This window comes from Chionomys nivalis, chromosome 16 (assembly GCF_950005125.1).
Source record: "Chionomys nivalis chromosome 16, mChiNiv1.1, whole genome shotgun sequence".
NCBI classification, from domain to species: domain Eukaryota; kingdom Metazoa; phylum Chordata; class Mammalia; order Rodentia; family Cricetidae; genus Chionomys; species Chionomys nivalis.
The window spans coordinates 27316117-27342861 of NC_080101.1; the positions used below are offsets into that span (position 1 = coordinate 27316117).

At 43.6% G+C, this 26745-nt stretch overlaps 2 protein-coding genes across 6 annotated transcripts in view; both read right to left on the reverse strand.

Annotated features, from left to right (window-relative positions):
* LOC130888270 (phospholipid-transporting ATPase FetA) overlaps positions 1–6331 on the reverse strand; it is a 76635-nt gene extending 70304 nt beyond the window's left edge. Inside the window, exon 1 of the mRNA XM_057791191.1 lies at positions 6296–6331. Coding sequence (XP_057647174.1) covers positions 6296–6331 — 36 coding nt within the window. The remainder of the gene's footprint in view (positions 1–6295) is intronic.
* Positions 6332–8126: 1795 nt separating this feature from the next.
* The window catches only part of Unc13b (unc-13 homolog B), a 193328-nt gene continuing 174709 nt past the window's right edge, over positions 8127–26745 (reverse strand). For 4 of the 5 annotated variants that reach the window (XM_057790262.1, XM_057790261.1, XM_057790259.1 and 1 more), the window contains 19 exons: positions 25735–25824; positions 24997–25125; positions 20820–20950; positions 20128–20213; positions 16385–16511; positions 16099–16195; positions 15747–15890; positions 15239–15316; positions 14701–14778; positions 14133–14221; positions 13762–13914; positions 13524–13647; positions 13369–13425; positions 13123–13203; positions 12458–12605; positions 11059–11115; positions 10166–10258; positions 9830–9989; positions 8127–9667 (listed from right to left, as the gene is read on the reverse strand). In XM_057790262.1, coding sequence (XP_057646245.1) covers positions 9382–9667; positions 9830–9989; positions 10166–10258; positions 11059–11115; positions 12458–12605; positions 13123–13203; positions 13369–13425; positions 13524–13647; positions 13762–13914; positions 14133–14221; positions 14701–14778; positions 15239–15316; positions 15747–15890; positions 16099–16195; positions 16385–16511; positions 20128–20213; positions 20820–20950; positions 24997–25125; positions 25735–25824 — 2208 coding nt within the window. In that variant the 3' untranslated portion in view covers positions 8127–9381. The remainder of the gene's footprint in view (positions 9668–9829; positions 9990–10165; positions 10259–11058; positions 11116–12457; positions 12606–13122; positions 13204–13368; positions 13426–13523; positions 13648–13761; positions 13915–14132; positions 14222–14700; positions 14779–15238; positions 15317–15746; positions 15891–16098; positions 16196–16384; positions 16512–20127; positions 20214–20819; positions 20951–24996; positions 25126–25734; positions 25825–26745) is intronic. The other variant, XM_057790263.1, reaches the window with a different exon arrangement.

Here is a 26745-nt window from a genome sequence, read left to right on the forward strand (position 1 = left end):
TTTGTTTTTGCTTTATTTTGTTTTTTAAGGAAATGGACTAAGGAGTGAACACAGGGTGGGGCAGGATGGTTCTGTGGGTACAAAGCCCTTGCTATGTGAGCCTGGTCTCTACAACCCACAGTAGAAGGAGCGCTAATTTCTACAAGTTGTCCTTTGATCTTCATACACATGCACATAGACATACAAATAATAAACATGAGTTTTTAAAAGAAGAGTGAACAGAACACTAGGTAGGTTTACTTGACATACCAGTCCAAGGAAACTCTCCCTGAAACACACTCATATCATGATGTCTCCTGCTGATGAATTCCTCAAGACAATTGCTACAAAGAGCACAAGCACATTATCTGTCTGATGCTGAAAATCAGCTCTGGGACCTGTATGTCTCTCAGCTAAAAGAAATCCAAAGGCACATTATCCTTAGCTGCCCTACTTCATTAGAGACAATGTGGCAGCCACAGAGTGAGGCGCTCCTGTGACTAACCCACACTGGGGCCCTGGGCCTCACGTGGTCCTTCACAGGAAAAAGCAGCACATTTCTAATGGGTCTAAGTCAAATGTCCACGAGGAAACCAAACTGAGCACGCTACAACTAAAGTACGTCTTATGTTTTTTGTTTTTTAAAAAATTCAAAATTGCCTTCCAAATGGGCACAGCAATATACCCCTATAATCCTTGTACTCAGGAGATAGAGGCAGGAGATTTCTGTGGGGTTGAGGTCAGCTTGGTCTATGCAGAGTGTTTCAGGCCAGTTAGGTCTATCTACCCAGTGAATCCCTGTCTCAAACATAGCAAAACACAGAATTGCCTTCTATCCCCACCAAGGATGCCTGGTCTAGGAATCATTCTAGATCTCTGATAACCTTTTATGGTCACTCTGATTCTGGAAATTGCAAAATTTCAAAATCAGAAGGGCACTGGGAACAGGGCAGGGAACCCTGACTGCTCTTCGGACTGGAGACGGAGGGGGAGAAGAATGGGGGGGAGGGAGAGAGGAGGGGGAGGGAAATGGGAGGCGGCGGAAATTTTTTTTCAATTAAAAAAATTCTAATTTAAACTATTATCTTTGTTTTTACAATGTCTCTTTCTGTTGAATTTTGCATGATTAATAGAATATTTAAAAATAAAGCTGCATTTTCATTTAAAAAAAAAAAAAGAAGGGCACTGGGAGCTATCTACTTCACCCGCCCACCCTGAGTAGTTTTTCCTCTATGTCCAGTTGGTTTAAACATTTTCAGTGAAAATAAATCTCTCCAGACAACTTTTCCATTTTCAGTCATCTGTTTATAAATTCATTTATGCATTTTTGATCTTAGCCATTCTGACAGGTGTAAGATGGTATCTCAGAGTTGTTTTGATTTGCATTTCCCTGATAGCTAAGGATGTTAGCATTTCCTGAAGTGTCTTTCAGCCATTTGAGATTCTTCTGTTGAGAATTCTCTGTTTAGTTCTGTACCTCATTTTTTAATTGGGTTATTTGGAATTTTGATGTCTAATTTCTTGAGTTCTTTATATATTTTGGAGATCAGTCCTCTGTCTGATGTAGGATTGGTGAAGATCTTTTCCCATTCAGTAGGCTGCCTTTTTGTTTTATTGACTGTGTCCTTTGCTTTACAGAAGCTTCTCAGTTTCAGGAGGTCCCATTTATCTATTGTTGCTCTCAGTGTCTGTGCTGCTGGGGTTATATTTAGGAAGTGGTCTCTTGTGCCCATGCATTGCAGGCTACTTTCCACTTTCTCTACTATCAGGTTCAGTGTAGTCAGATTTATATTGAGGTCTTTAATCCATTTGGACTTGTAGTTTTGTGCATGAGGATAGATATGGATCTATTTGCATTCTTCTACATGTTGACACCCAGGACTAGGCAGATACTAGTACTGCTTGTGAAATCTACCTCAACTAATATGAGCTGAGTACTTACCTGAAATAAAAATTTTTATGTATTTCATCTCAGAGAAACACCACCTAAGAATGAAACAAAAACTGCTTGTCAGTGAGCTGGCATCCTGATGCTATAATACCTACCACTCATTAACAATGTAGTGTGATGGACACTCTACTCAGTGCTTTATGGAGGTTATCTTTTTATTTTAAAATTATGTGCCCGTGTTTGTGTGGGAGTAAATGTACCTGAATGCAGGCAGCTGTGGAGGCCAGAACAGGGTGTCAGACTCCCTGAAGCTGGAGTTGTATTAGATTGGGGGTGCTGGGAACTGAACTTGCGTCTTCTGGAAGAGCAGCAAGTACACTCTTCTGCTGAGCTATTTCTACAGCCCCTCTCACTTTGTTTTTGAGACTTGGTTTAATTATGCTACACCATGACCTTGAATTCAAAATCATCTGCCTCAGCCTGCTGAATAGCTAGAATAACAGGCATATGCAGCACCCAGTTCATGATTAAAAAACGAATAAACAGACAAAAAACTCAAAGCATAGCATGCAACCAAGACCAATCAATTCAAGGAATCAGTATTATCTAATATCAAGAGATTCCAATGTGTATTCAAAGCTGAGGACCATTAATACATTAATTAAGTACATTAATACTTCCTCATATGAGATAAAAGGAACCCAAAACCTAAATAATTTAAAAGTGATCAAGGCTCACTGAATGAAAAAAGAGATGATTCCTTAGTAAATGATTAAAAACCCCTCATGTCAGAAGTTAAGGCTCCTGTAGAACTTTTCAATGACTTCTTAGCTTTCTCCCATTAAAAGCCGAAGTCACTATAATGTGCAATAGGCCCCAGGGGTATACTTTATCTTTCCCTTCATTCAGTCAGTTCATCTACACTTTGAGACCTTGGCTAGAGAAGGAGCTATCCAGGCATGTAAGAAAGGACCCAATATAAAGTGGGGATCCAGAGGATCAAGGCTCCATGCTGGGCATTTTCATATACATCACAGAATCTTCACAACAATTCTTCAACAAAGGTGTCAGCATCTTCATACACAGATAAGGACACTGAACCTTGCAGTATTTTCACATAGGGGACACTATACTATTTGGAAAGCATCTATAATGATGGTTTGCTCCTGGAGAAAATGTCTGCTATTTCTTTTCCCATCCTCCAACTCATCTGTCCTGGTCTGGGAAGCTGACGTTTATGAAGTATATATCCCATACTCTCTTGGCTCTAGATTGCCATTTAGGTCTTAGCAATGAAAAGTACTAGCTGGCAATTGAAGGACAAGGTAAACATTAGGGCATTTATTCCTCTGCACCTTGCTCAAGTTCCTGCAGTGGTTTCTCACCACTTAGGATCATAGCTGTCAGGGAGCCTCTTCTCCCAGAGCTGTAGCTCTAGCTTGACTCCAGGATAAACAGTCCTTTCCTTTGATCCCTTTATGCTTAGGAGAGCTTCTGCTGCTATTCCTCTGTGTTTACTCCTTGCTAGTCCCTTTATTACTGACCAGGCCCTTAAGTTAAATCTTTATGACTGTGTCAACTGCCTTTCTGTCAAGACTCTGACTGCTACATTAAAAAAATAATACATGGGGGCTGGGCTGGAGAGATGGCTCATAGGTTAGGAGCATGTACTGCTTTTACAAGACCAGAGTTTGATTCCCAGAACCTATATCAGGCTATAAGAACTGCCTGTAACTCCAGCTTCAGGGGGATATGACAAATCTGGCTTCAGTGGACACAGACCCACACAAATAATTAAAATTTAACTTTTTTAAAAATAGGACAAAAAGGATGAATGCCCCACTCCTTTGAACTTCCACTCAACTTCCAAGTACATGCAGGAATCTCCTCCCTTTTTTCTACTCCAAAGTCTCCATCCTTCCCAATCTGCCTAGTCTTCCATGAAGTCTCTCTGAGCACTCTACCACCAAACCATGGTACCTCTGTTATTATTGTGCTGAATCTAGTGTGACTTTAGTACTTGTCCTTATGGGTCTCTAACTGTTCAGCTTTTTCAACAGGGACATTGTAGGAAGACAACACATTAAGTTAGGGAAGTTCAACTGTAAAGAACATGTGAGGTCACTTTACCTCCTTATTTCACAGATGAGGATATCCGGGTTGACACACAAAAGTCCTTGTCATAGCTACATAGCAACAGAGTTAAGTCTAGAATTTAGATTTTTCCTGCCTCCTCAATGTGGTGTTGAGTCTGCACTACATGCTCAGTAGGCAATTGATATGCTGACGACCACCCCTAAATTTATGAGGGTTATCTGTCTCTTATTCGATGCTAGTGTCTGTGTCTAGATAATACCAGACATATAGTAATTATTCAACAAATATAATCTTCTTGAACCTGTGATTAAACAAGACAAATTCCATTGAAGCTAATTTATCAGAACACAGAGGATTCTGCATAATGTTTCTTTATTCACATAGAGAAAATGTATAGTTTTCTAAGTGCTCTTATGTACATGAGCCCATTTCACCCCTCTGAGTTAGATATGGAAGGATTTACCAGTCCAAATAACAATTGCAACAAACAGTTTTGTAAAGGCCAGGATCCTGAACAGTATGTGTCAGAGACCCACGTCTGTCTTCTGATTTCTGCTTCAATACCATCTTTGCATTTTATGTTGCTTTTCTGCTTCTGGGTCTAGGGAGATCATGTGGGAAACATTCAGTGAACAGGTGTCACATGTTTATTCTGTCCTTTAAAACACACTAGTTCAGCTCGTCTAACCTCAAAGTTTTCCTAATTTCTTTTATTTAAAACTGTATCAAGGGGCTGGAGAGATGGCTCAGTGGTTAAGACCACTGGTTTCTCTTCCAGTGGTGTTGGATTCCCAACACCCACATGGCAGTTCACATGTCTCTAACTTCAGTCCTAGGGGATCTGATACCCTTTTCTGTCCTCCAAGAGCACCCATACATGTGGTGTACAAACAAGAAGTTAAAATATCCAGAGACACAAATAAAAATAAATATTTTTTTAAAACTATCAACTCATACTATTGTAGTATTATTTAACATGTACATTATATTTCTACACATAGAGTATGGCACAAGCTCTTAATATATCCACTAGTGAAAGTGTGTTTTGTTCTGTGTGGTTAGACTCAGCCTAAAGATACTTATTTTCCACACAAAGGGTTACCATTGTGTCTTCTTGAGTCAAAGGACCAGAATTTTTGTCTTTTTAAAATTCTAGTGTCTTGCATATGCTACACCCCTTGCCTGGACTCAGACTATTTGAGATTGTACTATAGGAATAGTCCTTTTGTGACCACATCTCCACAAGAGAGAAAAATAATACCTATCTTTAGCCTGCCCTCTCAGAGAGGAATTGTACATGGATGGGTCCTCTTCAGATGAATCATGGCCCTTTCAGATATTTTGCTTGAATTCTCTTACCCAAACTATTTTGGTATGGATTTCACCCTTGGTTTTACCTCCTGGGATGTCCTCTGTTACAATCAGCAAAGGAGCTTAAGTTAACTTTAACACACATGATGAATTCCTGTTTTCATTAGCAGCTTAAATATTAGCTAAGAAAATGATCCCAAGTTCTAAACTAAGGGTCATATATTCAAATGCCTACTAGATGTACATCCCAGGATGAGAAAATAAGTGCGGTGTGTGGTGAACCTGCAAAATGTATATTTTAAAACTTTTTTTTTAAAGTTGGTTTTTTTTTTTTTTTTAAAAAAAAAAACTTTTGAGAGGGATCTCATGTAGCCCAGACTGATCTTGAACTGCCTCAGCCTCTTAAGTGCTGGCTGGAAAAGGTTTTAGTTACTGCTGGGTGTGGTAATTTATACTTGTAATCCTAGCAGCCAGCAGGCAGAGACAGGAGAACCACTACATGTTCCAAGTCTGGTCTACACAGTGAGTTTCCAGCCATTTAGGGCTGTCCAGCAAGACCCTGTCTCAAAGCAACCAAATAATGTCTATAGTTACAGTTTATAGTTAATACTAGATATATAAATAAATACCTGGTTACTTATTTGCATTAGAAAGTATGTTCATGGTAAACAGTTTAATTTTTCTTTCCAGGTAGACATTAAAAGGAAGAGAATGATGGAAAATGCAGGAGAACCCTAGCAGTCTTGGGAAAAGAAGCACACACAGTTAGGGGAGAGGGTTAACCTGCTTTATGGAATAAATGGACAAATGTGCGCCCTTGGGAAATTCTTTGGGGAGCGGGGGATAAAGACTCTCTTTGGAAGTATCTGGACAAAAGTATCTGGGAGCGCTGGGTAAACTTGTATGTTTGAGGAGTACTGACAGAGCGGGAAGTATTACAATAGTTCTCAAGGAAGGAAATTGAATAACCACCGGATAAAGTAAGATCTTAACTTCTCTTGGGCGCCCCCTGCTTACCGTCGCCTCACAGCCTTCTACTCCAGCAACCTCCATCTTAACGCATCTTTCTGCGCAGGTGCTACAGAGGCACAATTTCCGCCCAGAGGCAGCATCTGCCCCACCCCCACCGGCACGCTCCACGTGCTGTCTCTAGCCCATTACTGTGGAATTCAACCCTACTCGGTGACTGTTTAAGCAACCTGCAGACCAAATTCTGGCTTTGAAGTATCGAGTAAATCCCTGGGACGGCTAAGGCCAGTGGGGCAGAGACTATGGGCTGATGAGGAGAGACAGAATAACAATGGGGAGTGCTGCCCAGAGTTGGCTGAATCCCAATGACTTCCGGAGGTAATAGGATAAACGAGGTGGAAAGGGATGTCTGACATCTCAAGAAGGTCATACGAGGTAAAAAGGGACCGAGGGGCACAAGTGCACAAGCATGTAGAGATAATTCAGAGAGCTGCAGGATTGGGAGTGGGGTATATAATACAGTTGGTGTATCCTCTTGGAGGGTCTTAAATTTCAGTTTAGAAGCTACAGGTGAGCACTGAGTAGCATTTAACTGGAGAGCTTGAAAAGGAAAGAGGAGAGACTCCAGAGAGATGGCTCAGCGATAAGAATACTCGGTTTTGCAGAGGTCCTGGGTTGATTCCAAGCACTCATACAATGACTCAAAACATGCATGATTTCAGTTCCAGGGTTGAATGGATGCCTTCTGACCTCTGTGGGCACCAGGCACCCAGGTGCGGCACAAACAAACATTCAGGCAAAACATTCACACACTTTACAGGTTTCCAAGCCTCAAGAAGCTGAGCTTCTGCTTTGAAGAGGGTCTTTCTTTGTGTGTACCTACTGTTAGGGTGTTTTCTTAACTACTGTATCTGTCTGCCTCTGTTTGCTGTGTTTGTGTTTCTCTACAGCTACCTGTCTGTTATGGTCAATAAATATAGAGAAAATGAAACCAATCAAGACCCTTGACAACTAGTGGTAGCAGGACAAGATAATAGAAAGTAGCTTCATGGGGGACATTTCATTTTTAGACATGGTCTAAATGTAGCCATGGCTGGCCTCAAATTCACAGAGATCCAAATGCCTCTGTCTCCCAGTTGTTGGGCTCAAAGTTTGAGTTCCCCTGCCCAGCCCCTCGGGGCAGTTTTGATGCAGAAATGACAGAAGGTGGCTGCTTTGGTGGTGGGGTTGGGGGAGAAAGAAGAAGCTTTAAAACTCCTTGGCAACTGAATAGAGAGGATCTATTTTGCAAGAAATGGAAATGGGGCTAGTTTCTTGTTGCAGGTGGTGACAGCAGTCTGAAGGAGTATGTGAGGCCTACATTTCTCATGTCATCTTTTCTGATTCCAGAAGGCCTCATTAGTTTTGTTACCACAGTTTATCTTCCTTAAAAAGAGCTGAAAAGCCTAATCTGTGCTGTCCATAGCAGCCTCAGGCCTGTGCTACGTTCTGCATCTCTCCCCAGCAGGTATCTACCTGTTTCAGAGCTGTGGTCTGTTCTAGTGATCCTAGACAAGGAAGGAGGAAGCATGGCCTACTTCCCATGGCACATGTCGACTCCTTCTTTTCTGGACCTTTTGCAGGAAGCTGATGTCCTAGGTCACAAGAGTGTTATCAGACTAGTTCTCAGTCAAGACCAAAATGATTCAGTCTAATGACTGCTGAATCAGTGCTCATTCAGAACCACTTTAGGTCCCACCATTTGGCTATAAGGGGGTAGGGAGGGGGCTTTTGATCCAAAAGCTATCATTAAAAATGACAGTCAGTTTTATGGTTTTCCACATCTTCACAGAATTCCAGACCCCAAAAGCTGCTATAAGATAATTTATTACAGTCTAGCCTATAATTTTCTGTAACAATGGCACATATAATAATTAAAAACAGCACAAATGTTTGGTTTGTTTTATGTGTTGGCCAGTGTAGTGTGGACAATGTTGAGTCCTCAGCGGTTTCAGTAAGTTAGTATCAGGAAATCCAAGGACCAAGTCACATCTCTGAGCAAGGGTCCATGAAGCTCCTCTGACCCTCTGAAAGTTTGTCCCTGACCTTCCAGTGAGTGCTGAGGACTCCCTCCATCCAGTTAATACAGAAGAATGAGAGTCCAAGCTCCTTTTTTATGCTTGACCAATCCATGATGAACAGCCGCTGATCCCAAGGAGAAGAAGGAAGGCCAAAGACTAGATGTTTTCTTCAAGGAGGACAGCTAGAAGGTTGTGGCCATAGGTGAGGACAGCTCTTTCTAGATAGTTTTCCAAGATTTTTGGCTTTGTTCAGGGACTACTCAAGAAAATATCCTTGGATCCTTATTAGCCCTCAAGTCTATACATAAAAGAATTCTGTGTGTGTGTGTGTGTGTGTGTGTGTGTGTGTATGTATGTTCTAAGCATCAATCCCTGCTGACAGAGTAAGGAGTCGGGAGTACTCTGGGCAGGTAAGACCCCTGGTGCCTGGATTCCAAAGAAATATTCTGCTCAGGGCTCCAAAGCACCATGTGAACCTTCTCTGACTCATGACAGATAGTCTGAGCTAAGGAAATCAGCCAACTCCTTTGCAGAAGGTATCTTGTTCAGTTCCCAAGCCTTGTTCTTACTGGATCCACACAAACCAGTTCAGTTCAAGGGACGGTGAATTCCAGTCTGTGCATTCCTGCTCTGGCTAATCTCCAGTATGGGCCTTGGAGCTCAGGAAACGAGCTGTAGGCCTTCTAAACATCTTCTATGATGAGCATGTAATCATCTAACTGGACAAAGTGTGGTTTAGAGGAGGCTAGAGGTGGGAGGTGGAATGGAGAGTTGACTGCCAAGAACAGCTGACATTCTTGGAAATGTCTGTCCCTCTCCATTTATAGAAAAATCTCTCCAGGAAGTAGCTCCGCAGCCCAGCTTCTAACACCACAGACCTATTGGCTGGATTTCATGACTTTTCTCTGAAAAGCCACAGTCTTACTACCCCCCCCCCCCATATTCTCCTTAAACATCCTCAACTGGGAGAGTCAGCCTTTTGACTACAAGGACTCTAAGTTGGCTACACAGCTAACTCTCCCTGACTGATGTGTGTGGTTGGTGTTGTCTGGATGGCACATAAACCAAAGATGCTCAACTTCCTTCTTCTGTGGAACGAGACTCCGATTTGAGCTTCACGAACTCTCGAGCCACCTCGTCATTGCTCCTCTGAGACAGAATCCGGAGAATGGTCATGCCTGTCTCATCCATGTGGATCTTCCGGCCCAATGGGCACCAGCAGGCACAGCTGCCCTTGGCTGCCACATCCCTCAGAGGCATTACTGCCAGTCCTATCACACGATCCTCCCGGGCAAAGCAGTAATCCTTCACGCATATCTGTAACTCATAGGCCTCTGGACCCTCTTCATTTCCCAGGAGGCTATGAGCACAGGGTAGAGGATAAAAAGCCAGAAATGAACATTTTCTGCTGAATTCATTCAAGTTTGACATCTAGCCCATGGATCTATTTCCAGTCTCTTCACCCTTACCACCCAGCACACCCTCATTCCAGAGCCTATAGGTTTCCAACTCTGTAACTTACAAGTGGAATGTCTCGTTGTACTTGGGGGTCCAGTTGTTGCTTTTAGACTTGGTTGTGAACTTCCTCTTCTTATCACTTTGGTGTGGGCCAACCATGGTCACTTCCACAAAAGGCCGGAACATACCCGCTGTCTGCCACTTGAGGTCATTGGCTGCTACCACTACCCAAACAAGGGAGATCTGTGAGGGACCCCCCAGTATCCCAGTTCTTGAACCCCAGGTCATGTTCCCCTTGAGAAGGACTGAGCTGGAGCACTGGGATGAGCAGCCCCCGCTTTCACAGGATGAGTGAGGTCATAGCAAGAAAAAGCCAAACTTACAAGTCAGGAGCACTTACCTTTCACTGTCACCTTATGCTCCCCAGTGCCAGGATGTGTAAACAAGTCCACCTGAATGGAGACTTCTCCCACAGGGTCATCCACACCAGCCCCTGAGGACAGATGATTGTCTACTAGAGAACTAGTTCCAGGTAAAATGAGTTTAGAATGTTCCCACCTTACACCCTTCCCTAAAGCAAAAAGATATCACCCACAGTAGTCATGGGGAAGTAACAAATGGGAGAAGAAACAACAGGAGAGAAAGAATGAGGCTGTGCACTCTAACACAAAATAAACTGAATCTTGGGAGAAAGTTACTGAAACATGCACTGAGAATTCTCTCTCCCTTTTGCCCTCTTTCTCTCTGCTTTTCTCTTGTTCTTATTCCTTATATAGTGCAGGCTAGACTTGAATTTGAGAGCCTCATGCTTCAGCCTCTTGATTTCTCGGATTATAGGCATGTGCGCTGACTTATGATATCTCTTACTGCTCTAGCCAAGAGATGCAACCTCATGCTTTTCTCAGGATTTCTGGGTGCCCCTGCTTGGGAGGTCTTCTCTGTCCTACTTAAACCTACAGAACAACTCTCTAGTCACAATCTCTGCATAGGGTTAGTTTGTAGGTGTCTCTTAGTAGGGCCTCCACCTGATTTTGAGAATATGTCACTAACCTGTACCTCAAAGAAAACCCTCATTTGTCCTGAGGTGTAATGGTGGGGAATTTGGAGGACAAGACATAGGTCAAGAACAGAAGTTCTTCCTGGGCTACATGAGTACATTGCCAAGGTCAAAGATTCAGCATAGAGCTCCGGAACGTTTGATAGCTGGTTCAGCCATCCCAAGCATACACTTCACTGTAGTTCACAGGGTGAGTCAGTGTTTGATTCATGACTGCACAATGTAAAAGAACATACCCTTTTCTGGACGAATGTCCTCATTAGCAGTAAACCTAATACCTTTCCCATCATGCACTGAGCGAGGATGACAGGCAAGTCAAGAGGTGAGCAGCAGCAGAACGAGAAAGAAGAGTTGTTAGAGGTCAAGGAGTTACAGACATTCATGAGAATCCAAATACATTCTGAGGAAGCTCAGACTGGGACAGGGTACAGAAAGAGGTCTGAGAGTCAAGGTCAGTGTCTAAGTGTTCCACATTAGACTCCATAGCACAACAGTAGAAAACATGGAAAGTATCTAAGACCAGTGGGGGAAGGGGAAGGTGCAGTCTCCCTGTGGTGCGGCCCTAGCACTGTAGGCCCGCTCTTTACTGTTCTCCAGCTCTATCACTATACTACCAAAAGCCTTTCTGGATTAACTCAGAACCTCCCTAATATCACAGGCCGTACACATCCTCAGCTCTGCAAAAGGTCCCCCTCCCTCTTCAGCCACACCATGCCTGCTTCTCTTGCTTTTCCTCCAGACCCTCGACTGCGAACAGCTGTAAGAAATGGAGCGGTACTGCACGACACCTTCAGTCACTTCATTCTTAACTGCTTGATTTCTGCCTTCCAGGTCAACTCTACACTCCACATCCACAGCTTGGGAAGACTCAAGCCTCCCATGCTTGCTATGCTATCAGGTTCATACTCCAGGTAACCCACCCAAATTTTCTTGGAGGACTCCATTTAAGTATGCCTATAGGTGCCTCCAGAAGGACCCTGCTGCAGGATCAGGTCAGAATTCCAGGATGAGCCTCTCTTTGCAGATGTACTTTAGTTTGGATAGGCCTGGCTGGTGGCAGGAAGTATATGTGGGGACTGGAAATTCCCAAGACAAAAATATGCTCCCACCTCCAAAACAAACCAACCCAGTTGTCTGGTCCCTGGTGCATAAGCATCATTTTTGAGCCTACAGTCTCTGCTATGTGCACCCCTCAGCTGCCCATAATTTGCCTTGGTTCTCTTTTCATCCACGTTGCAGTGTATGAGGAACCCTTTGCCTTTTCTCTCCAAAGCACCAAGTAAAGCTACAAGACTTCATGTGTATGTATCCAAGCATTCCCTGTCAAGGCTTCCTCACAGATTTTTCTTCTTCCCCATTACCAGATAGTGTATAGCTGAGCCCAGTAAATTTGCACTGGGTAGGAAATGTTCAGGAAAAGGAATAAAGACCAGGCACATTTTCAAAGCCCCTGTGACTCTCATTCTTCTGCCTGGTATGGGCATGTGCCTCAGTAGGTACTGAATTTAAGTACTGAATGTTGAAATCCAAGTTTTAAGGAACAATTGGATCCTCTCCGAGGGCTAAACAATACTAATTCCCTACAGGCACTGTATATGGAGGGGAGGTGGAAACATACAGTCCTTAGGCCCTTACCCTGGGCAGTCTGTGAGCGCACAAATGTCTTGATGAGAGTGTCTGTAGTCTGTGTGTACAGAGATAGGGCATAACGTAGAGACTGCAGGTCTGGGCTCTTCTCCAGGAATGTTTTCTTCAGACCATTGCCTCCTGCATGGAAGTATTGCTGAAAGATAAATGAGAACCTGCTTCATCCCCTTACAGAGAGGCAACTCCCTAACTGTCCTCAGAGAAGCCAGAAGAGGACTGTAAGGACAGAGACCTACAGAGTCAGCCATAGTCCCTCAGCATCATTTGGGTATTTGGCAGGAGCAGGAGAGGAGGGACATATTCCTGGAGGTGGGAATTTCTGAAGAAAGGGCATGCCTAGCTGGGCAGGTATGAGATAGAAGCACTTTAGGTAGGGAGGAGAGCCAAAAGTGATCTTTTACCTCTCTGAACCTTAGGGAACTTGATACCTCAGACATACTTTCCCCAGATGCCTCAATCACAGTTCACATGCACCTGACTTGGGTATTTGACTTGGGATCGTTTCTTTTTCTCTCTGTATCCCTGACACTGCGTAGGCCTTGTTTTCTGGATGTGGAATGCTAAGAGTCTGATAGCTAGTCTGGTAGGGTGGGATGCCAAGGCCAAGTGTATGTACAGAGGGAGACTGTCTGGAAAAGGGGGAAAGTCTCCACCTTGATGGTGTCCAAAGCCAGGTCAAGGACGGCACACTGCTTTGGAGTGAGATTCCGTGTTTCCTCTCTTACCATGTGGTCCTGGAACCCCAGAAAAAAACAGTATCAGGAAAGCCCAAGAAAGTGATAAACACAGTGCCCCCACCAGTCAGTTTACCAATCACCCCATAGTAATAGCTCTATCCCCCATTCCAGGCCCCCAGGCACCCTCCCAGCAGCCTCATGAAGACCCCACATCCCAAAAACCTTGAGTTTGGAAAGCTGGCTCAGCTCCTTGGCAGCAGTTATGATCAGCTGGGTACCCTAGGCAGAAAGAGATCAGTCAAAAGCAGGGCTACAAAGGAAGTGGGGAGTGAGGGAAAAGAAGACAATGGGAGCAACGGGGAGGATGGTGTTCTTACTGTCTGGTCAGTGAGTGGGGGCAGGACGATCACCCGTTCCATGGTGTTCATCACCACCCGCCAGAGCTCCTTCAGGACGCGCTTCAGAACTGTCTTCTCACACACAGTGGCAAAGAGCGTGAGGCTACAGATTCAGGCAATAGGTGAGGCCAGGGGAAAATCTGGGATGCCTGCTCCCCCAGAGGCTCCTCTGTCCGATGGCCTCAGCTTCACTTTCCTCTCAGGGTGCTATACTCACTTGCCATCCAGGAAATCCATAAGGGGTCGCAGTACACTATCTGCATCCTGAGCCACCGAGGCCCTGGCGTTGGGGGATGCATTTCCCGTGCCCCGAACTTGGCCCAGGATGTCAGCCATTTGTCGAACACATTCATCAATCCGCACCTGGAAGCTACACATGTGCTCACAGTGCAGCCCTCCCTGCCTCCCCGCCACTGACACTGGAGTGACACCAGCAATTTAGACTCATTTCTTTATGTTGCAACTCTATGACGGACAATATGCAGAAATATAGGAAGATCTGCAGCTGGATGAGCTTGGCTAGCAGCTCTGGGAGTAGCCAGGAATTTCACCTGGTTCTAAGGGCTGTGTATTTTGCGGGCCACTTACCTGTTTCCAAACACCATGCTGAGCTCATCCAGAACTGTATTCAGTTTCACCTGTAGCTCCTTCAGACTGTCTGAAGCTTCAGAGTCCAGCTATATTCATGTAGTAGCCAGGTCAGACTGCTGTCTTTCACTTTTTCATATACCACCACTTTCCCTCGTAGAGCCATACCCCGACACCTGTTCTTCTCTCAAAGGACCATATCCCAAAGCTTTCTCCTCTTTCCTAGGACTATACCTCAATGTTTGCTCCTCCCTCCTAGGGTCACACCCCACCCCCAAGCCTAATTCTCCTTCTTACCATAATGGCTAATTCTCTTTCCTAGGTCCATATCCCAAATGCCTGGTTCTTCCTCCTGGGGTCCTACCTCTATGCTTGTTCCTCTGGGTTGGTATCATATCCCAGTGGCTACTTTCCTTTCTAGAACTTTACAACAATGCCTATCTCAAATGCAGCCACCTTAAGTTTGAAGCCAAACACCTAGCCTACACTTAATTGAGAGAGGGTAGAGTTCTGTGACCAGGTAACTCAACCTAGGCAAAGTACAGTAACCACAGACCCTAAGACTTACCTCTTTGCCTCCCATGGCCTCAAACATTTTCTCCAGCTGGACCCTCAGCTGCTGCATGTTGTTCATCAAGATGCAGGGCTTTGGGGACAAAAAGGATCTCTTCAGTCTTAGCACAACACCCATTAGTTTAGGGTCCCTCACTCTTTTACGCTATTCCAAGGCCACAGGGACTTCACATTGCATAGGTCTCACCCTAAAGACTCAGATCTGGAGCCAAATCAGACAATTCTCTTTGAACACAGACTAGTAGCAAACATTTTTACCTAAATTTTGGTTAGGTGATAGTTACAAAGATACTCATGGTATTTCTATTTATAACTCTGAATATCTGAAATTTTTTACTGAAAAAAGACTAAGCAAATGCTTAGTGGGGGAAGAAGCACAAAAATGGGAGGCTCAGAGGCACTCCTAGCTAACTTCACATTATCTTGTGAATGAGTCTCAAGCAAAGCATGGAAGTGAGCCCAAGTCAAGAGCAGCTGAGGCACATACAACGTCCTCCAGTCCTCTCCTCTCAGTGCCCCAGTGCCGGGCCTACCAGTTTCTCCTTTGTGCAGTAAGCTGGGAAGCTCTTTGATAATATGTCTGAATACTGCATCAGCACTTTCCCAATGGTCTGAGGAAAGAGAAGAAAAGAGGAGAGAATCCTTAATGTCTTCACAGGGATCTTGCAATAATATCAGCAAGTTGGCTGCAGGAGAGCACATACATAATCCCAGCACTCTGGAGGCAGAGGCAAGGAGGGCTGCTGCAGGTTTGAAGCCATTCTGGGCTATGCTGTAGGTTCTAAACCAGCCAGGACTATATAGAAGATCAGGTCTCAAATATATGAAACATCCCAAACCAAAGAAAACCCCCAAAATACTAAGAGGAGCAAAACTCTCTCAATTGCAAAACAGATCTGAGACAGACAACCTGTCAACTAGACATGGCAAAGGGGGAGCAATAGGCTTTGCATGAAGACCAGCATGGACAAGCGTGGAACTCAGGCCTGTGACTGCATGTAGTGATGTGACGGGGCAAGGGTCTAGGAGGCCCATGGTTACCTTAGCAAACCTTCTCATGTAGTGGGCAAGGATGCTGGGGTCTGGGCATTCCAACTTTCGGATGATCTCAAAGCTCTGATTGAGTTGCGTAAAGACATCCACCACAGAACAGGAAAAGAGTGCATGCTCTGATGTCTGCTGGAACTAAAGAAGACCACACATGGAGTAACCATCCATAGCTTTAGGGTATGAAAGAGCCCAGCCTAGCAGAGGTGGCTCTGTGCTCTCCACAACTTTCCTGCAGATTCTATAGGATTGGGCAGATTAGCCTAGCAGAAATCAAAAACTTCTGGCCAATAACTAAATGCTGAGACATGGATGAACCACTGTGTAGTCAAAGTCCCCAACTTACCCCATCCTTCTTATCTCGTTCCAGGGCCCCTCGCAGGAATTCCAGGGACACATCTTCATTCTCATCTAGCCATTGTAGCACAAACTGCTCAAACCATCTGTAGTTAGTTAGAACAGGAAAACTAGAGACTGGAGCTAATTGGTATATAACATAATGCCTCCAGATGGAATCTTCCAGAAGGCAGGGCATTAACTCTCCTCTTTCTACAGCAGTGCCTGCAACAGGCAATCTGAGCCTGGCCTACTGAACTGACCCGTCCCCTCTTCTTTGCTGCCCACACACTCACGCTGGGTACTCAGGCACCTGTCCCTGGAGGGCAGGCAGATCCCGCACGTATTCATTGTGGAGCCACTTCACCTTGAAGTGCAGGTTCATGTAGTCAGCACTCTTACACAGCCGGTCTTTCTCATGTTCTAGTGGAGAGAGAGAAGCTGGATCAAGTTTCAGTAGCCATGGTTCCTGGATTTCCTAAGCCAGTAGGTCTAGACAGGTTGTTCTGTCAGATAGCTTAGAAGACAGGAAATTTACAAGTCCTCCTAACATCTACCTACTCAGCCACTCTCTAAGAGCCTGGCCCAAACCTTCCTTTACAGAGGCTAAGTCAAGTAAAGTCTATAGTCTTCCTGCTCTAGTTTATAGAAGTGCAAAGATGGATAAAAGAGAGGATAATGATAACTAGTGGAGCTTGCCAGGGAATAGGAGGGCTGAGGGGAAGGAAAGACAATGGTTTTCTAGTGTTTGTTTTCAATCTTAGGAACTGAGCTTTTCTATCAAATAGGCTTAAATGAAGAGCTATTATGATGTTCATGGGCATGAGATGTTAATGGGACCTTCCAGAGACAGAGAAAACCAAACAGAAAGACAGTGGAACAACCATGTTACGACAGACTCCTGAGGTAAAGTGAAGGGCTCCCAAGAAGAGCTGAAACAAAGAAAATGAGCTCTCAGGAAAATATGCAAATAAGGATAATCAGTTTGGAAACTTTGGAAACCTAAATCAGGCTACTGTGCTTTAGCAAATAGGCCTATTATTATGGATCTGATGGGTTAGGTAGCTGAATCTCAATCCAGGATGAAGACCACTCATGGCTAATACATAGTCTAAAGCACTCGCCACATCCACACACTATAATCATACCTACCCGTTATAGCTGGAGTATCATTTTGAATAATAAAAGTCAATGTGTGCCAATAAAACGGTTATAAAGAAGGAGAAACTAAGCCAGAGAGAAGGAGCAGCTGGTATCCTGGGAGATGTCATTGTTCAACTTTGAGATAGCAGAGGTATTGCTCCTCCAAGTCAGAGCAGAGCATCTACTCTGGGGATACTAGTTCTAATGACTAGGACAGGAGACACTCATCAGGGGAAGAGAAGCTTGTGCTGGCCAGCGCCTGGAAGGGTTTCAGGTCCCTGAACTTTTATCATCTGATACTGTAGGACCATTGTAACCAAAAAATGCATTTGCCATCTCTTCTAGGAAGCAGTGAGCAGCAGAAGGTAGGGTATAAAACTAGAGGCAAGGGGACAACCAAAAGTTCTTACCACCAGCAAAGGAGACTTTTCGAATACGAATGATAGTAGTTGCTTGTGACAAAGCAGAGATGCCAATGAGCAACAAAGAGTCGGAAAATCAAGGACAGCAAAGAGACCCTCTTTTCTACTCCATTCCCTGATGCCCTTGAACCAGTTCCTGACCTTGAAACACAGAATGACAGCATCAGGTACACCCTCCCCTTATGCTTGTTTAACGGCCCACTGGAAATGGGGGCAGGGCTTCCTGGTGACTTCTGAACATTTTGTTTGTTTGTTTGAGGACCTTTAAGTTTCTGTATTTGTATGTAATTCTTACACTCTCTGACAATCCAGTATGTGTCCTCTATACCAGGCCAACAATTTCTATAGTAAACATTAACCTAAATATATAAACGCTAAGTAGATGAGTTTTCAAATATTGCGTACATTTTATTTTAACAAGACCCAAAGAGTTAATGCTGCGGCAAGATTGCACTGGGAAGACAGCTCAGCTGGTAAAGGGCTTGTGCCTCATTAGCATGAGCACCTGAGTTCAGATCCCAAAACCTACATAAAAAGCTGGGCATGGAGGCAAGATGGGAGATGAAAGCAGATGGAAGGTAGACATAGGAAGACGCCCGAAAGCTCATGGGCTACCCAACCTGACCTGCTTGAAGTTCCAAGCCAATGAGAGACTCTGTCTCAAACAAAAAGGCACCTAAGGACTGAGTCTGGATATTTGTCTTCTAAGCACTGCACACATGTGCAATGAATGACACATGAACATGTGTATGTATGTATGTATGTATGCAAATTTCATGAGATTGTTGTTACTTGTGGTCGAATTGGGGTTAATCTATTAGAAGGAGCAATAATGTTCCCATAACCTGTCCTTGACTTGGGCATTAAAACTTTTATTTATTTATTGTTTTATTCGATTATCTATTGTGTATGTGTATGTATTCATAGGCAGAGGTCAGAAAACAACTTTTGGGAGTTGGTTCTTGTCGTCTGCCTTACTGAATAGGGTTTCTCTGATGTTTCTGCTGAGGAGCAGTAACTCCAGGCTAACCAGCCTGTTTCATCTGTCTGCTCCCCACCTGCCTTTACAGGGTCTCCTATATAGCCCTGGTTGGCTTGAAATTTGCTTTGTAGACCAGACTGGCCTCGAACTCAGAAAGATCCTCTTGCTTCTGCTCCTGAATGCTGGGATTCAAGGTATGTGCTACCATGTTTGGCCTGCATCCAGCTTTCTACATGGATTCTGAGGAACTGAAGTCATCAGAATTGTGAAGCCATCAGAATTATGTGGGTAGAGCTTTAACCCACTGAGCCATCTCCCCAGCCCTGTTTCATTTCATCCATCCTTCATTCCTGGATCGTTCTTTCGACCTTATGATCTCTGCAAAATCTCTCTAATTCTGGAAATGTCTTTAAAGATTCTGATGGAATTTTGTGCCTAAGTTTAACTTGTTTCTTTCCATCTCTTGCTGTCTTAATATCCCAAAATGAAATTGAACAGAATTTGAATTGGCTCATTTTTCAGAAGTATTTACTTTTTTCTGCTAAGTGCACCATAGATATTTTCAAGAACTGACACCAAACTTCCCATGAGGCTTGGTGAGTGCTGTCTCACTAAGGTAGGGAGTCAGGTGAAATCTGTAAAGCCTTTCAACCAATGTGTGGACTACACCCCAGAAAGATGAGTCCAAAGTAAGCAAGCCTCGGCCACTGCTCTGGGGCTGAATTACACAATGCAAACTACACATGTGGTTTGGCTGTAACAACTTAGCACAGACCTTCAAAGTGTCTTTTAATCTCAAAAATCACTGATTCTAAACCTCATAAATTTAAGGGTATGAGAGTGATCCATGTCTTCATTCCACCCAAGCAAGTGATCCAAACTCTGCTTTGAGCTTGTCCCAGATGGTTCCTTTTCCTTCTAGATCCACTTTTACAGACTGAGGAGCTAGACTAACATATACAGATAGGAAAGGCAGCTAAATTGGTGAGCACAGATGGGTACAGATGAGAGAGTTTGACACAGACAGAAAGTGATATCTTTGTGGAGGTGAGAAGTGGAAAAAAAGAGTAAGCAGAACGAACAAAGTGAATAAAAACTTTATCTGTGGCTCTGCATTACGAGAGTGAGGGAAGAAGCTTTCTGAGAAGGGTTTTTCTGTTTGTTTGTTTTTTAAAAGCCAGGCTAGTAAGTATAAGGAAATAATGATATTATATTTAAGCTCCTACCATGGGTGAAGCTGCTCTCTGGACTGGAAAGGTCTTGGATACGAATTTGTTATAAAACTGGAAGGAGAAATCTGCATCTGCACATCCATTTTCCTTATTTCTTCTGGCTGCAGCTTTATCCATGCAATACCTCCTTTAGTTTACCTGCCTCTCTGGCTAGCTAGAAGCCCTCTAATTTCTTACTACCCTGTTTACCTAGAACTTCGAGTTGTCTGGGAAAGGAAAGAGACAGTTTATGAGATGGGTGGAGTCTGGCAGACCCTTACCCTCCAACGCATACTTCATGTCTTGAGCAAACAGATGCCACATCACTTCTGCACTGACTTTTCCTACATTCAGCTCCTGAGGAAACCTGAGAGATGTAAAAACACAGTAAACATCAAGGCAAGAGCTATTTGATTTTATTTATCCCAAGGTACCTAGTTCTTACAAGACATAATGAAGAGAGGAGAGTCCTAGGGAACAGGACTAGGTTCAGTCTGATAAGATAAATAAGGGCAAAGGGGACCCTATCAGCTAAGATGAACCCAGAGGACAGAATTCCCAGAAGGTAAGACAAGGCATTAGATCTCCAAGAAGGGTTGAGGCTGGAGGGTTGGCCTAGGATAGATTAGCTGGAGGAGCAAGAACAGGGGGTGGGCCTTAAGAAGGCCAGCTTTAGTCAATATGGACAGGCACATGCACAGTCTCTGGATCCCTTCGAGTTCCCCTAGCAGTCCCAGTCACAGAAGCTTTTCTCTCTAGGAAGGCTATCCCATTCTGGGTTGGGCCCCCCTTATGTTTCCACACCTGTCTCCAGAAACAGTTACTCAGACAGATACAAAGGACAGAAGGACAGATGGACGGACAGTTGGAAGAAGTGGCACTGCAAACATACAGAGATAGGAAAGAAAGAGGCTGTTAGACAGATGGACAGACCAATCATCAACAAGATAGAGCCAAGTAGAATTATACTCACTGGTTCAGAACAGGTGTATAGGAATTCTTATCCTCTTCTATGATTGACACAATGAGTGTGATAAGTTTGGGCCAGAAATCCAGGTTCCGAATGCTGGGCCCTGGTTCCTCTAGTGGTTGCTGCTCCTGGTTCTTGTTCAGAGAACAGGAGAGTGGAGGAGAAAGGGAAATAATCACAGCAGAATTGAAAAGACTCTTCCTTTTTCTTTTCCCTTCACCATTCTGTTATTTTAAAGTCAGAGATACTTCCTCTCCTGGCACATGTCTTCTAAATGTCTGCCTATGTTCCAATGAGGGATGACAACTGGGAGAACCTTCAACTATTGAGAATCGCTCTTCTCAGCTCTGGTAACCTTGAACAATGTGAGAGATAAAGGCACCGTGCTCCCTCTTTTAGTTACTATGGACAGGTGACTGATTGAAATGAGCACCCTTTAGCCTCACTCAAGTAGGTCTGGTTCTGTAAGGTCTGCCCACATCCAGGCATCCCTATTCAGATCCACACTTCACACACCACACACAAACATCTCATCTCTGCAAAGCTCCTTCAAGTGGAGCAGGCGCTATTCAGCAGACAGACCCTATGTGCAGTATGACCTAACTTTCAGTGGGGCAGGTCCCCTTTGGATCCTTTGAAGGTTATATTAGCTGGAAGAAATGCACCTGGAAAGCTATTTGCCTAGTTGGAGAAGAGGATTTGTTTAGAAGATGACAAAGGAACACAACAGTGGATCTCAGGAAAAGAAGAGCCATTTACATTCAGACCCCAGACAAGGACGCGCTGTGATCATTGCAGCTACTGGAATGGACAATCTCTCTCACAGGGACAAAGGCAAAGGTGGAGCTGCCCGGGACAGGGATGGGAACTTTTATGTGGATACTAAATGCCATTGCAGTCTCTAAAGTCCTCAACAAGAAGTTAGTAGAAACAAGGACACAATCTATAGCCTACTGATTGTACCTCAATTTCACTTACATGCATCTTTTTCTTTTAGTTTTTTTGCCACTATTCCAGCAAAGACTCACTCAAAAGACTTTGGCCTTTGAACTTCAATCCACTATGTCCTCCAGCAAACTGTCTGTGATTTCTCTATTAGGGAAATCTTAGAGTATGACCTTAGGCTTAAAGCTCTCCCACAGCCTTCAATTAAGTTTGGACTCCTCCATCTGACACAAAGGCTCTTTGGAATGTACCTTTCTCTCTCCACTTCATGTCTTCCTAATTCTCTTGTGTTGTACTGATCATGATCACCACTTACTGTGGAGCCTGGCAGGATGTTAAAAGCTTTGTACACACTGATTTCATCATCATCTTTTTGTGTGTGTGTGTGTGTTTTTTTTTTTTTTTTTTTTTTTTTTTGAGACAGGGTTTCTCTGTACAACAGCCCTGGCTGTCCTGGAACTAGCTCTTATTCAAGGTTGACCTCAAACTCACAGAGATTCTCCTACCTGAGTAGGAGGGAGATCCTCCTACCTACTCTACCTCCTGAGTGCTGGGATTAAAGGCATGAACCACCACCATTCAACTTCATCTTTATCATCTTGATGACTCGAGCACAAGTTACTATCATCTCATTTTGGACAAGGAGACTGAAAGACAGGAAGGGTCTATGATTTGCTTACTGCCTCAGAGCTAAGCAGAAGTTAGGATTTAATCCCACAATAGTTGAACTTCAGAGTTTGAAATTATAAACACCTGAATAAAAACTGCTTATGTTTCCTTAAATTAACATACTCATGCATAATTCTGTACCTTCAAATACTCTATTTCTCCTCTTCTCTTCCTGTCAGCTCCTTTCTTGATATCATTTTTTACTCCTTCCTCAAAATCCAAGTTGAATTTTACTTCTATGAAGTTGTCTCTGATGCTTCTGGCTTAGTGATGCCTCTTTCCTGAGCTCCCAGAACATAGTCTATGAATTTCTGGTATTAGTATATCAGCTATCTAATTCTATAATAAAATGTAATAAAACAAAAGAATGATACGTGTAATAATTTATCCTAGTTTCTACCAAACAATAATTTTCCCCAAGACAGAAATGTCTTATTTGACTTTACATATCTAATACTCTATTTTTGTTAAGTGAATGGGTAGATAAATGATCCATTAAAGATGATTAGATAGAAATATTAAACCAAAACAAGCTAATGAACAAAAAATACCCAAGAGTTTACTCAAATGTATACATTGCCTCATGAAAATGAGATTGGGAAAAAGTAGATAGTAAAATAAAAAAGGCTAAAGTTTGTAGGCCTTATTCAGAGTCTAGTTCATTATTATGCTAGGAAAGAGAGATCAAATATTAAAACATCTGTATAGTTAAAAGATCAAACCTGAGAACGGTATCCTTCCCTAGTCAAAGAGAATCCACAGATGACAGAGAAGCCCAGAATGTACCAAGCTAAACAAAGGTCCCAGGAAAACCTCCCATGGACATTAGAACCAGCAGAAAGTTCTATAAAGCCTTTAAAGAGGGAAACCTTAAATATATGACTGGCATAAAAAGAACATTTAGAATGAGAAAAGGCAGCAGGAAAAAGAAAGGCCTTAGATCAGTGGTTCTCGGACTTCCCAATGCTGTGACCTTTTAATACAGTTTCTCATGTTGTGGGGACCCCCAACCTAAAATTATTTTCATTGCCACTTCATAATTGTAATTTTGCTACTGTTATTAACCATACTGTAAATATCTGTGCTTTCCAATTAAGCAACCCCTGTGAAAGGGTTGCTTGACCCACAAAGGGGTCTCCACCACACTGGTTGAGAACCATTGTCTTAGATCTTTACTAAGGCCCTCAGAGGAAGCATTACACAGATTGGATACATTCACCAGAAGATGGATGTTCAGTAGATTTCCCTCATTTGGTTCTACTGCCTTTCAAGATCTATGTCCCTTTTTTTTATGTCATTTTTTCCCATTGTTGAACCAAGACTAAATTCTCACTCCTTGGAATCCTTTCACTCTATCCCTTTCTCAAAATACTTTTTTTTTTCTTTTTCCTTTTTTCTTTTTGGTAAAGACAGGGTTTCTATGTGTAACAGCTCTGGCTGTCCTAGAACTTGCTTTGTAGACCAGATGGGGCCTGAACTCACAGATATCTGCCTGCCTCCGCCTCCCAAGTGCCGGAATTAAAAGTGTGCACATCCACCACCTGGCTCTCAACACACTTCTAACAGACCATATTGACTGAATATACATGCATGCCCATGAGACTGGGGAGTTCTTGAGGGAGTACTTAAGGCTTTTCTTGGACTTGGCCTGGAACATTTTACATAAATATACATGCGTACACATACACGTTGGACTGTGTGTGTTTATTGCACTGAAGGAAAGTGAATCTGCAGAAGCAGTCCTAAGACATGAACTGTAATTAGAGTTACTGGAACTAAAAAGTAGTCCTGGCTTTTAAGTGGGTGGCAGAGGAGAGGTATGGTTGGAAGTATCTAGAAAGATGGGGCTGGAGAAGCAAGTAAAGGTATGGTACCACCCAATCTGATGTCCTGAGTTTGATCCCTGGGACTAACATGGTAGAAAGAGAAAAGCAAGTCCTATAAATATTCCTCTGACTCCCATATGTATATGTGTACACACATTCACACACAAAAAGTAAACAAATAAATCTAAGTTTCTTAGCATGAAGTTAGAATGCTAGCCCAAAATAGGTGAAGTGGTTCAGCCTCACAGGAGGTCAGGCTCAGCCTTGAGAGTTAGTCAGAGAATATAATCTCAGAAGGCATGAGTCACTAAAGGAAAAAGTTAAACCTTTGTGCCAGGAGCTCAGAGGCCGCTACAGTCTTAGAGGAAGGAAGTGTAGAATTTGCATGGGTCCAAATACACCTGATCAAAATTAACTGTGAGACAGCAAAGGTAGAAGAAAGATGCTGGGATGGCCTGAGAATTCTACTCAAATTGAACTATCAAACTGCTCAACGCAAAACTTATCACAGCCATTTCTGTTCAACTCGGGCATGTGTATGTCACATTTTGTCGAAGGGTCCTTTGTCAATTCAAAGACATCTACACTGAGACAAATGGTCCAAAGTTGCCAACTTACTCATCCGAGAACATCAAGGACTTTGTTTTGAGCTTCTCTCCACCAGGAATTTCTAGTAAAGAAAAGCTGAGCCTCCCAAAGAGCTACTGTCAGTTGACCTCACCAAGCCCCAAATCTCTTACCAGCTGGTATTGGCGACTGTAGAGGTCATGGCAGTTGTTGAAGATATATTCATATGTAGAGTTCAAGCAGGCTTTCACACAATCCTTTACCACCTGGCTTGCTCTTGGGGGGCTCTGCAGTTCTTGTACCTGCCAGTTAACAGAAGAAATACAGGCATAGGTTCCTGCTCACCTAGGTGGGATATCTTCCCATCATTCCTGCAAATCTTCTTTAGATTTATTTCACCTTTTCCAAGTCTTCAAACCTTGCTCAGTGTTATGGTTTGAGTGGAAAATATTCCCCAAATGCTCATGTTTTCTTAGTCTCCTGCTGGAGGTACTGTTTTAGGAGGCTGTGGAACCTCTGGGTCACAGTATCTAGCTATCAGACACAGATCACAAGGAGCAGACCTTTGAGGGGTAGAGTGTGGCACTGTTCTCCTAGTTCTGCTCTCTGCTTCCTGATCCACCAAGATATGAGAAGCAGAAGCAAGTTGGACTAAGCACCTGCACCGCTCATACGTCTCTCTTCCCTTAGAAACTAGTGAGCACACCCTATGATGATACAGCAGGGTAGCTGATGAGGAGAACCTCCAGGTCTTCCTCACTCATCTATGGATTGCACACTCTTAGAAGTAATCTGGGGAACTGGCGTGTTTGGAAGTGGATGAATCCTGTAGCTTCGGACTGTCCCATGACTCTTACTCTCCAGGTTTCCATGTCCTCAGGCCAGCACTAGCCAGTTCTGTCCACCCTTACCTTCATCCTGAAGAAAGTAATGCTGGTCAGCAAGTCCACTGTAGACTTTAAATCCTGAAGTCTCTCAGGGCTCCCAGCAGGGAAGTTATTCTGTTACAAATCAAGCCAGTGTTAAGAAAGGAACAGAGGAACACAAAACCTTCACTGCCAAAAGTAATGAAACCACAGTTTCCCTAACTGCTGCCCACTGGGGTTTTCTATAGCTGAGCTGGGCAACCTACATTACTGATGCAGACAGGTCCTTGCCTGGTGCCAAGATGAATACTTTACAACTCAAAATCCACACTTCTTCCCAAATAGACTTCCCATGAATGTGTAAGCATTTGTTCAGATGAACACAGATACAGTCACCCTCCCCCTCTTTCCATCCCCCCCTTTCTTGGATGAAGATTCTTACACCCACTGAGTACTTCAAAAACTACAATCTAACTGTATATCATGAATATAACTGAAGCCATGTTAATGACCAAACTGAGATTCAGAACCTGTACTTTCTTTTTTAAAATTCTTTATCCATTTTACATACTAACCAGTTTCCTCTCCCTCACTTCTTTCCTCTCCCCTCCCTCAACCAATTCCCCTCATCCACTCCTCAGAAAGGGTAAGGCCTCCCATGGGGAGTCAACAAAGCCTGGCCTGTTCCATTGAGGCAGGACCAAGACCCTCCCCCTGTATTGAGGCTGAGCAAGGTATCCCATCATATGGAATGGGCTCCAAGGCTCCAAAAAGTCAGCTCATATACCAGGGATAGATCCTAGGCCTACTGCCAGGGATACCACAAACAGTCTAGGCTACACAATTGTCACCCACATGCAGAGGTCCTAGTTTGGTCCTCCAGGCTCCCCAGCTGTCAGTCAGTGAGCTTGCATGCAGAACCTGTACTTTCAATCTACCCTGCTCGTCTAGTGTTCTGACACCAGCAGATGACAGAGTTTTGAACAAAATCTTTTAAGTAAATTCTTTAGGACTTTCCTGTATGTCACAGATTATTCTCTTTGACATGAATTTTAG